The following is a 13,074-nucleotide window of genomic DNA, read 5'->3' on the forward strand; positions in this document are numbered from 1 at the left end:
TTATGATTGTCGCCACAAACAAGCTGTCAACCAATCAGAGAATGGGCCTTTCTTGGGCTTGTTGTTGTCGCAAGCTGTCTCGCAAAGGCCGCTGGGAAGCTATCAGCCAATCATGTTACGTATTACATGGCTCCAGTCCTCCTACGCCCGAGCCCCAACGGCTGACTGCCCATATAAGGGCAAGCTCATTAATATTTATAAGTAGGTCGGTCCCTAACTGGTCTAAGTGCACAAGATATCAGAGGCAAAGACAGGAAGTTTTGACACCACTGTGGTTCCTCTGCGTAGGAGGTTCCTCTGCCCCATAGCCATCCTCATTGCTGCATGGCAACTGAAGCTTTTTATTTGCTACAATTGGTTTGCCATTTGGGTGAACCCTTATCAATCTACATGCATGTAACTTCTGAACAAAGCACAGGAAACACAATGGAGGATATGGCTGAATGCCCATTTTATTCTAAAACAACTATATTGATCATATAACTGTAGGCGAGTACAGGTCTTCGAGACTGAAGAAAACAACAACAACAACAATGGTTTTGATTCTAAAAAGGCATGTGAGCTTGAGAGATGATACCTTCCACAGTTTTTTCCCCTGAGCGTTCCCCACAAATTAAAAACTGTGCACCATACGACATGCTGCGGAAATAAAAAGGGAGGTAGCTTACAGCACGCAATGGTAACATCTGAACAATCGACTTTCCCTTACAGCTTTTGATAGGATGAGCAAAGAAATAATGTCAAAATGCATGGAGGATGACACATGTAAATAACATGGGCTGAAATGTGAATGAAATGTTCAAACTCGTAACAACAGAAACACCCCCTTTCCAATAGACTACTGCTGAGCATTTTAGAAATTTGACAGATCGCTCAAAATATTTTTTTTACCAAAGAGCAATCAGACTTCACACGTAAAATGTATTATTTTCAATTATAAAATCAAGGGTTGGAAAAATCTAGCTTTGGTTTCGAAGCGATCGACATCTAGTGGAAAGAGGGTCTAATGTAGTACAGTAGGATACCAATGTCACAGTCTTGTCATGATGTTGTCTGGAGGAGGAGGAAGAGATCTGGTTGACATAAATGGGACATGTAGCCAGAAATCCCCCTACAGTAGCCTTGGCTGTTAGCCAATAGCTGGGTGGCTGCAAGAGCTACTACAGCTGGCTTTCTTGCCATACAACTCAGTGTTACTGCTGGTATACTATAAGGGCTATACAAGCTTGGCCATGGATTCTTGTTGGTATGAGGGTGAATCATTTCTAGAATAAATCCCGCTTCTGACACCATATCTCCTCCTTCCACTCAGACATATCTATATTTTCCTTTGACCTCTTGTGACGGACTAACTTGACAACAGCATACACAACTGCTACGGCAGGGGGACAAGTCGAAAGATTCATTTTGTTCTGATGCATCTTAGTATAATCCAAATATTTTCTTTGACACTTGGAGCTTCTGATAAAGTTTGTTAGTGATGCAAGGTGTAAAATGTGGTTCATCCACAGATGAATTTTGTTGGTCCTGTTATTTTTCGTTGCATAACAAGCATTAATTCTCTTCAATGGGCAATTAGTGGGTAAGTTTTGACCCAAACACTGTGGTGATGCCAACAACTATATCATCTGACTTCTCATCATCATCATCATCATTTTACTATTTAGTACTGGCTTTACTGGCAACACTGTAACACCAAACAGAATGGCACTGCAAAATCCCAACTTCCTCACAAATTAAGTCTTGTCCCCCTTCCAAGCCACCCATAGCCTGGTGCAAGCCTTTTTAGGTTTACTCTGTTCTTGTTGGCCACTTCTATCTACAGCTAGAAAGGATGGCACCCAGGCTAAGCCACCCAACCTGCCTACCATTAGTCGCATCACAGGAGGTACGGTAGACATCGCATTTAACAATCCGTCCTTAAACATATCCATAACTACTATCGTAGAAAAAGCTTCCAAACTGCGTGTAAAATATGCAATGTTAGAAGGCTTGATTATCTTGCTTGCAGCACCAATGTAAGGGCGCCGTGGGGGGTTAGTTAGTGTTCTGACTGTACATTTGGTCCATGCACCTTCCATTACCTTGATGCACTCCTGAAATCCTGTCCATTGACCCGTATCGGACCTGCCAAAGTCTCCAATAAATAATTTCTGCTATCTCCAGAGTCGAGGGCTGTACAGGCTGTAAGGGATATCCTTCGGCCATAAATATTAATTACCTTTGTCTTGCAGATTTCCTTCATACCAAAATATGTCAATAAACTGCATTTTTTTCTTCTTCTATACACGTGACCTATGTAGAAAAATAAGGCATCTCATTTCGTGGTTTGATTGGCAAGTTGTATATCCTGTAGAGGCACAGTGTAATACAGTGTACTCCTACATGTGGAAAGGACTACCAGATAGGGCTGTGTACCTAAACAATGTAACGTTAGTTTACCTTTATCCGCGGGGTAACCTATATCCGTTGCTTTTCAAAACAGGGTATTTAGGCACATCGTGCCGACCGGTGGTAGTTTTAAACTGTAATGTATTGAAAATATTGAAATTTGAAACCAACGTCCGTCAACGTGATATCCCCAAATACCCTGTCTTAAAAAGCAACGAATATAGGTTACCCAACGGATAAAGGTGAACTCAAGCGTTACCTGTATCTGTAAAACTGTTAAGGTACAGGTCTGGACCTAAACATCAAGTTTACTTGAACAATCTGAAGCACTAGTGGACACCGTTTTCTTTTGAAATTGCAGATAAGTATTATCCAGTTAATGTGACAATTTTGACAATTTCTTACACTAAAGAATGAAGAAAAATTGTAAACATATATTGTTTTAGAGTAGCATATGTAAATTCTCACAGAAGGACGACAATTTATCACTGAAAAAGACAGTTGGCGACATGCATAACAGATAATTGATCAATTCAACAGATAATTGATAAAGCTAGGTCCAGTATTGTACCCATTAGCCACTGTACCCATACCTGTACCTGAAAGTTGTTTAGGTACACAGCCTTACTACCAGACAATACCAGCCTGTACTAGATGGTCCTTTGTAGCTATGGCATTTCTTCAGTTAACGTGTGGTTTGTAAAGTGAGCTCGCGGCAGTACCACTAGTACCTACCTCTCCTGCTATAACAGGTCATAACATTCAAACTAAAGGAATTTTCAAAAAACTGTTGGCACACTATCCTCCGATGCAAAAGGCACCAGCAATCAGAGGCTGACCTAAAAAACACTCGACGAGCCATAAAAAATACGAGGCTCGTCGCACCACATGGACACTCGCTGTGGACTATTTTAAAGGCGAGATAAGAGTCCAGGGTGATGAATGACTTCTATGCAATCAACTGTCGTACCGTCATATTGATCTATGCACTCTCGCTAAAGACGCATGCCAATCCCACAGCACTTTACCACCGGCGTACGGATAACGACCAGGGGCCTTCCGAATCAATCCCGCCGTTTAGTTGATCCCGAATCAAGTGCAATTGATGGGCTCCCTTTGAACACACTCTTTTCCCACAGTTAGCATCCCTTAAAGTCATTACAGTGAAAAATCACCTGCATAATTCACCCCCAATAGCACTGGAAGGGTGCCCTCTTTCACTGCCGGGTACAATTTCTGGAAGAACGTACGATTGTCTATAGGAGAAAGTCTTCCCTTTGTTTACTGTCGTGTTGGATACCACACTCATATGTTTTGTTTTTCTCTAGTGACATCAGTGCGTATAGAGTCTTGGCACGGCCAAACAGAAATCCAATTTTGACTGCTTTTGGCTAGCTCCCAAAAGGACAGAAACTGGTGGGTGAGAAACAAAATGAACAGAGGACTCCCATCTGGTTTGTGTAAAGCTACAGAAGATCTAACTCCACCCAGGGACGGAACCCTCAGCTTGGAGCGACCTAATAGCCAGGTGCATGCTGTGGGAATGCCATGGTTTGACCTTCAGGGTCACATGACATTAATTTAAAAACGAGCCTGACCTAAAATCGAGATCAAATTCTCTTGAAGATTTAAAAAAAAAAAAAAATGGATAAAATCAACCCTTCGTGGAAGAAAAAGAAAAACAACGAAAGGTTTCCAAAGAGATAAAAACCAACCCTTCATAGAAGGGAGGAGAGAGAGAGAGTGAAAGACTGCCGTCTGTGCGGGCAGGCTTTCTGGACCTGATTAGAGTATGGAGTGCACCCTGCGTGCAGAGCTCTGAGGACAAACTAGTGCCCACAGAAGCTGCATATTGCTGGCTTTGTCCAAGTTACAGCTTTGGAGGGGGAAGATCGACTGTCACTGCCACATCTCATCCCAAACACACAGCTGTTTCTGCTTCACGTGGTAGTCAAACTGGCGACACTTGCGGCACGTTTTGATCCCGCAGCGATAGTTGATTACTTTCCCGTTCCCGTCCTTCCCGCGGCAGTACTTGAGGCCGCAGGGGTACCAGCCGATGCAGATTTCCAGCTGGCACGTGCACGGCTTTAACCAATCGGAACTGTCCATACACCTGACTGCTCTGCTGGGGGTCAGTCTCCTGGTCGCCTGCAGCAGCGTGGTCAGGGTTTTATTGTCTCCTGGAAAAGAGGACAAGAAAAAAATTCAGGGTTCAGATCTATTGTTTCCTGGATAGGAGGGGGACAAGAAACTTTTATTCAGGGTTCTACTTCTATTTGTTTCCTAGAATGGATGAGGACAAGAAACATTCTGTCATGTTTCTATTGTTTCCCGGAGGGGAGGAGGACAAGATTCACTCAGTCAGGGCTCTATTGTTTCCCGGGAAGGAGGAGGAGAGAAACATTCAGTCAGGGCTCTATTGTTTCCCGGGAAGGAGGAGGAGAGAAACATTCAGTCAGGGTTCTATTGTTTCCCGGGAAGGAGGACAAGAAACTTTCAGTCAGGGTTCTATTGTTTCCCCGGAAGGAGGAGGAGAGAAACTTTCAGTCAGGGTTCTATTGTTTCCCGGGAAGAAGGAGGAGAGAAACTTTCAGTCAGGGTTCTATTGTTTCCCGGAAAGGAGGAGGAGAGAAACTTTCAGTCAGGGTTCTATTGTTTCCTGGAAGGGAGAACAAGTCAGGGTTCTATTGTTTCCCGGGAAGAAGGGGGAGAGAAACTCTCAGTCAGGGTTCTATTGTTTCCCGGGAAGGAGGAGGAGAGAAACTTTCAGTCAGGGTTCTATTATTTCCTGAAAGGAAGGAGGACAAGAAACTTTCAGTCAGGGTTCTATTATTTCCTGAAAGGAAGGAGGACAAGAAACTTTCAGTCAGGGTTCTATTGTTTCCTGGAAGGAAGGAGGACAAGAAATTTTCAGTCAGGGTTCTATTGTTTCCCGGGAAGAAGGAGGAGAGAAACTCTCAGTCAGGGTTGTAGCCAGCCTGAAATAATTTTCAGTCCCCTCGATTTTGAATCAGAAAGAACGAGACGTTGAGCCGAAGGCATAACGTTCCTGAGGGGATCCGGGGGCATACTCCCCTGAAAATTTTTGAAATCTAGACCCCCTGAAACCCAATTTCCTGCATTTTGAGGTGTAGATTTTGCTGGTAGACTAAGCTGTACATTTGCTTTGGTGAAAAATTACACAAGAAGACAGTTTTTTATATCTTTACTGACTTTACATATAGTTTTTGTCCATTACAGAGGACGGAATGGGCAAAATTTTTTTCAGTCCCCAGCTGCAAAATTCCTTCAAAGGACTGAAGGACGGGTGCTGGCTACAACCCTGCTCTCAGTCAAGGTTCTATTGTTTCCCGGAGGGGAGGAGGACAAGATTCATTCAGTCAGGGCTCTATTGTTTCCTGGAAGGGAGGAGGACAAGAAACATTCAGTCAGGTTCCTATTGTTTCCTATACAAGACACATTAAGCAATTAAAAACAATGATAAAGCCATGCTACTTGACAAATTAATCAGGAATTGTTACCTTTGGCAAGGAGGTTACTAGTATGCTTTTTATGCATTCTGTGAGTGTTAGGATGGATCTTCACAAGATTAGACTGATTTTGGGCTCGTGAAGATGATGTGACAAGGCTTTGAGCCACCTGCCAGGCAGCTCTTCATTGGTACTGCAAGGCCATTTTTGTTGGAGACTTTGGAAGAGGATAACTCTAGAAAGGATGCTTACATTTTTGTATGGCTACTTTTTGCATGTTTTCAGACTATTTCTAAAGGCCTTCCTTTAGACTTAAGGTAAACTCTCGCCGGACGTGGGGTACGCTTGCCGCATTGCTGCGTTCAGAAGACACTCAACAAATTTCAGAGAAAAAGAACGAATTTTCTTGCTGTGTATTTTGTCCTCTTCTACGTCATACTTTTACGTATTAGGCAATATCTGAATTATAAAAAATCGGAGAAAATAACAAAACAGTAACGCAGTGAATGACACAGCGATGCCGCAAGCGTGCCCCTTTAGTGGTGTTGCTCTCACCTTTGGCTAAGTACTTGAGGTCCGTTTCGCGGGTGTAAGTTGCTGCCCCAGCCTCTGCGCAGATGTTGTAGATGTGCCTGCTGATGACAGCAGACTTCTCCAGGTCCACACCCATGTCCATCACTAGGTGCTCCTGACCCTTGTCATCTTCTGCATTTCTGATTGTCCCTGGATTTTTCTGGATAAACACAACAACAAAAAGACACATTGGCTTAGTGATTTAGTATCACAACAATGACCTGTGTATGGAGGCATTGATTTTATTGTTTATTGTTGCTTCTGCAATTATTTCCATACATACAATTGCATGCTATGATATTGATAGCACAAGAATGAATGTCTCACCACAGAGTGACAGGAAATGAAAGGTAAAAGTTCAGAGTTGTGGAGTGACAGAAAGTGAAGTTCGTATTTGGTGGAAATAGTCATTCATCAACCTAGTTTGACAGTACAAAGATGTTCAAGGTCATGGGGTCATTGGAATAGGCTACTAATTCACAGGGAGGTATTGTTTTTAGGCTGTCCATGTTTTTGTAGTTATACATTAATTTTAATGATTTATAAATAAAAGTAATATCCATTGAAATCTGTAAATAAATGTATTACTAAATAACCCAAGTATAAATTCCATCATGGATCTTTGGGAGATCCTTGGAGCTTGACTCTAGGGACAGCCCCAACTCAGACATATTACTGTAAATGTATTTAATTTTGCGGGGATTTAATTTCGCGGTAGCGGGAAAAGGACTTTTCGCGGTGGATTTAAGTTTGCGGTAACACCATAGACTGCAATCTAATATCAAATTAGAAAAATGTTCGCGGTGGTTTTAAATTTGCGGTGAAGTGTTCTCCGCGAAAACCGCGAACATTAATCCACCGCGAACATTTCTGCATTTACAGTAGCCTGTCTGCCTCCTCATCTGCCCAATCCACAGGAGAAACCAACAGAATGGCAGTTCCTGTGACACTTTCCCAGGCAACTGTGTTCACCTGACCAGTAACTGTTGTACTATTCACTACTACACCAAGCAGCAAATCCTTCCAGCACAGCTCCAATTTATTAAACAGGTGCACCGGTGCTGATCAATATTCTGTATTGACAGTCGGTCGATGGGAGGTATGTGGAGTACAAGCAGCAAATGGGCCGGGCCAATGGGGGATATCGATTCTGGAGGAGTGCATCAAAACAGACTCATTCGTCAGGGGAGTGCTGTGTATTGGAGCGTACGCCCAGGGAATTCTAGATGGTTACAAATGAGAGAATCATTACAGTAGTAATATAGGTTCTTGCAAGTTGGGCCAACCCTGTACCTGATTCTCTTGCCATTAACTTCTTGGCATCACTTCTACCTGTTTTAGATCACATTTATGCCTTCTTGTGGTAACAGAGATGACAGTATACAGTATTACAACTAAGGCACATGTACATGATAACTATTAAGTATAATTCAAATGACGTGGAATAACTTTTCTTTGTATAATGTTTTGAGAAACTGTTATTAAAAGAACACAAGACTGAACAAAGGATGTCTTCAGCTTTGGAAGTCCATGTTGTTATTCGTCATTAAATATGTAATTCTGAGTTTCTGAAAATACATTTTCATAAATTTTCACATCTTCAAGTTTCTGATTTCTTGGATGAATGGTAGCAGATGGAATGATGGTTCCGAACACTGTATGAAGGCATGTTGAGGGGGTTGTTTACAAAGCCTGGTAACCATACCATCAGCAGCTCGCCAGCTATATAGTGCTAGGAGTGTAGCCTGCCCACCTGCCCAGTTGATTAGCCAACCCCGGGGAATGTTTTACGGGGTTAGTTTAAGTTACAGCGCTCCCAAAGGCGGCGATAATTCATAAGGCCGGCTAAAAAGACGGGCTGTCACAAACAGGCCTATGTTAGCAGACTGCGCCAGGCAAACTCCCTCAAGCCCGACAAGTGGAGAATGGTTAAACTGGCTTTTCATGCAAATGCCGGTCGAGTTTGAAGACCAGAGCTCGCCAAATTTCAACCTCGCCCGAGCTTTGGCTGTATTTTTTACTGAAAATTTGCCCCTTCACAAATTGTACGGAGCTCAGGTATTTTGTGATAGACCAATCCAAAATCTCAAAGAAAGCTCAAAAATCGTTGCCGAGGCCTTGCCCAATTTAACAGCTGCTGGAAGTGCCCCGTGAATGCTGGCCGAGCTGCTAAATACATTATCGTCCGAAGTCTGCTTAATCGCCAAAACACCCGTCATACATGTACATGTACTCCAGCCAAAAATGCCCATTTGGAGCTCGCGGACAAGTCGACCAAGCTGAATTCATGATTTGTAAAGGGGGCTTTACTAGGCTGCATGCATATGCAGCATGCTAAGATTGAACTAGTAGTAGGCAGACTCTGGGATCTGTTACCTTTATTCACACAGTAATGTCTGATGACAAGTACAGAACAACACAGCCAACATCGATGAGCGAACGCACCACGTTTCACTCCCCCAAAAATGTTGAATGTGAAATGTCAGGCAGAGACATGCTAATTTCCCCCGAGACCGGCAGAAATAATTACCAGTAATGTACTGAAGTGGGTGTAAGGGCAGCCCACAAGTGAATTAAAACTGGATACTGTATTACATTAGAAAGTAAGGATTGAAACTAACAGGCACAAGTCAGCTTTGTTTACATGCTATATACATTTACTATGTCCCATTGGACAAATGAAAAACAAATGAAAAACACATATGCAAAACCACCACGAACACTCAATTTTCTCGCTACTGCGTAATTAAATCCCATACAACTTTAATGGCCTTCTGTTCTTTTTTCTTCTTGTCCTTTTCATGGCCTTCTGTACAAGCTTTATTAAAATTTTTCAATTTTCCAGACAACATAACTCTGCTATGATATAATAACTGCCTGACTCTTGCCTGACATATACTACGTGTAGTACATCAGTTTCTGACACTTTACCTAAGTCACTAAATACTGTGCTCAATATATCATCACCCAAAGCTAAACCTGTCATTGTATAAAGATTAAAACTGTTCACAGTAGGGTGAACTGAAGAGGTTTTGAGTGGAAGAGGATTTCCTGTATTCAGCCCGACTATGGCAGTTGATATGATTTATTACATTTTCTCCTGGGCGGTCATGAATTATTGAACTTATTATCCCGATGATCTGTGGTATCCAATTCTTTCACATTAGGTTGGGAGGGGGCTCTTATAAATCAGCAACAAACATTCCATTATACCAAATGTGCTGACATGAGGGGGGGGGCAGTTTGAATGATTGTGATTGTGGCTGGTGGGTGGAGTACTGTAAATGCAGGAATATATGCAGTTGGTTTATGTTCACGGATTTCACGGTGGCCACTTCATTGCGAACTTAAAACCACCGCGGACATCTTTCCATTTTTCGAATAATTTTTGTGACTATAGTCTATGGCACTACCGCAAACTTAAAACCACCGCGAACACTTCATTTTCCGTGGAAGTAAATCCCTGCGAACTTGCATTGCAACAACAATGCATTTACAGTAGCCTGCATTACCATTAAAGCTTACAGTGTGCTAATTGCAAGAGACAAAAAATTACAGGCAAATAATCATGGTTAACAGTATAAGGTCTCATTGATGTATTACTCCGCGAGTGGGTACCCTAAAAGAGATCCGAGCCAAAAATGAACAGCTGCACGGACGCATGTTTTTAGCGGTGAGAAATTCCCTTTTAGCCAGCGGAACTGATCTCAAAAGTTAGATTGGTGAAAGCTTATTTGTAACTGAAGAAATTAGCAGGTAAAGTTTTGCAGCCGCGCGCTAGGTCGGAGGTACACAGTCGTGGGTTCTGAGTGGTGCGGTTGTACAATAGCAGCGAAAAAGTGACTTTTGTGGGGATTGACTAATCGTAGTTTGTAATTGCTATAAAAAAAGTTCCTACGTATAGTTTACATTGGCAATTTTTTCCCATGATATAGGGTAAATGTGCTCGACATAGAATGAAAAATCTGCTGAAATTTCACGTAGCTTCATTATGAAATCGCCCATTTAAACCACGAATTAATACATAGAAGTCTATGGGAAGAAGAAACTCATCAATGAGACCTTAATAAGTGACTAAACTAGTCTTAAGTCTTTCTCTAAATTGAAACTTATTGGAATTGACTTCTTTTTCTGAGACAGTAGAAGACGAAGGATCCCTATACAAGTGATATCTTATGACTGATATGTTGCAATTATGCCATAAGAAATGTAATGGTGATGACTTGCAGGAAAATGTAATTCCATAAGGTACTATAGTTATATTACGGTATTACTGCTGCAATAAAATATACTACAATAATATGTTATTGCTTGTTTGTATGGTGACATTTATCACATAATAAACACTGCATATACAATATAGCAGACTTAACTGCTTAGAAATCAAGTTCCACAGACAGTAATAGCAGCACTAAGGGTGTAAATAAATTTGCATGTACTAGTACATGTACATGTACATTGTACATTATGGGTGGGTACTGGTACGGTGTACTGGTACAAAGCCGTTTTTTCTTGTTGGACCGGTCCAGAAAAAAAGGACCCGAAAAAATCAGTGGACCGGATGTTGGACCGGATGTTGGACCGATAAGAAAATGAACAGATTATACATGCAGGCGTTCACATGTTTTGTGGCTTACTAGCCTAAGAAAAAAACGAGAGCAAAGTTGAGGTGAGATGATAGTCATTTTCACCAAGTTTCTAAAGTCTTAAAATTTATGAAGACAGGATTTAAATCGCCAGTAGAAGTCAGATATTTTACCAGACAGATTTCTTTGTAGCGAAATGGACAATTGTTTTCAATATCGCACATTAACAAGTTTTCAAAGACCTGGACCTGATCCTTTGGACCTGGACCGGACCTGGACCGGACCTGAATTTCCTGTACCAGTACTGACCCCTAATGTACATGTTGTACACTACATTGTATATCCCATGGGAATTATGGAAACAGATACCCATTGACACACAGACAGACACACACAAAGACAGAGAAGAAAACAATACTTTACTCCCTCATGGTGAAGTTGATGATGAAATAAGCAGTAACTGCTCAATATCATAATTAATTGTCTGAGATTGATAGAATAAGGCCATGTTGGTTTGATTATAATTCATATGCCGATGACATCCTCTGGGAACCCCAAAACTGAAGCATGCAATAAAATTTTGCACAAAAAACAAACTTGCGTTCATTGTGAAATCTAAGTGCTCAGGTTGAACAAATGACTTACATGTACACACAGAGTAAGGTATGCCGAAGAATAGATACTTCATACATATATCTCCTTCTTTGAATTAGGAAATGACTTTCAAATTGATATTCTACAACATTAGTAATTCCGATATTTCAGTGCAACTTGCGGCACATATGTACTCATTTTGCAGCACCAGCTTTGTACAATTACAGTTTGATCAAAAACTTTTGTTTTCAAAGGGAGCAAAAATCAGCATGGCTTAAGTTATATCTATATTGTACCAGTCCTGGTTTTTACATTGTACTTCTACCTTAATAGATTGGCACATGATCTATGTCTGCTCGTGTATCCATGAAGATTATATAATAACTCACAATAGAAGAGACACAATAACTCCCAGGTTGAACCTCATCTCTTTTCTGACAACTCGCAATATGGCATTGATTTTCTTCAGATATGATATATGTGACAACACAGAAGGGCAGAATATATACCCACCTTATTATGGATAGATATACCACCTGCATATGCAGGTACATGTACAAAGTCATGCATAAGTTACAGGCATGGAGCTATACAGGTATTTCTGATATCTACCTGCGTACATGTCTGAGCTTAAAATACTGTGATAGTGTGAAATCAAATTTTGTTGGACAGGTGGTCACTATAGACAGGATTCTTAATCTTGTCTTTATGGGACCATTTATGGGGAAAACATCTGAGGGACCAAAAGTGGTAACATTGGTAACAGGTGGTCCTTATGTAGAGGTTGTCACTATACAGGTTTGCCTTTATATCAATAGCCAAGTGGCCCTACCTGTATGTAAAGGTGGTTATAATTATTTGTATGACTGTATATAAATAGCCAGGTGGTCTTAATGTAGAGGTGGTCACTTGTATGACTATATAAAAATGGACAGGTGTTCCTTATGTAGAGGTGGTCGCTTGTATGACTGTATATAAAATGACCAGGTGGTCCTTATGTAGAGGTAGTCACTTGTAGAAGTAGCACAGGTTTGACTGTATATCAATGGGCATGTGCACCAAAAAGTAGTTACTCAAGCAACTGGACAAGGTTTTGGAAATGGTCAGACGTTTTGGATAGAATCCACTATCCTTCGTCAGTGACACTGAAGTGATCTGGAAAAGACTGACCTTTTATATCCTAACTATGAATGAATGGCCATGTGGTTCTTTAACGTATAAATAATCAGTTGTAAAGGTTTGACTTTTCGACTAGGATTATCTCAGAAACCAGGACTCACAACAATGTACTGCATCTGTCTGGCCCTACATGTAGATAAGGTGCTTTTCCTACTTTCCCATGCACACCTGACACTTAGTGCAGTACAGCAGCCCTCCCAAACAAACATGGCAGGGGGAGAACACTGGCCCTCTGTGTGAGGTAGCCATGAGAGCACCACTTGAGGATGCACCTTTCT

General features: G+C 41.5%; 1 protein-coding gene across 1 annotated transcript in view; it reads right to left on the reverse strand.

The window, feature by feature from the left end:
• Window positions 1-3,524: 3,524 nt before the first annotated feature.
• Window positions 3,525-13,074, reverse strand: part of LOC118416177 (out at first protein-like) — a 33,536-nt gene continuing 23,986 nt past the window's right edge. Inside the window, exons 3-4 of the mRNA XM_035821260.1 lie at window positions 6,420-6,597; window positions 3,525-4,574 (exon numbers count right to left, since the gene is read on the reverse strand). Coding sequence (XP_035677153.1) covers window positions 4,291-4,574; window positions 6,420-6,597 — 462 coding nt within the window. The 3' untranslated portion in view covers window positions 3,525-4,290. The remainder of the gene's footprint in view (window positions 4,575-6,419; window positions 6,598-13,074) is intronic.

This window comes from Branchiostoma floridae, chromosome 1 (assembly GCF_000003815.2).
Source record: "Branchiostoma floridae strain S238N-H82 chromosome 1, Bfl_VNyyK, whole genome shotgun sequence".
NCBI classification, from domain to species: Eukaryota; Metazoa; Chordata; class Leptocardii; order Amphioxiformes; family Branchiostomatidae; genus Branchiostoma; species Branchiostoma floridae.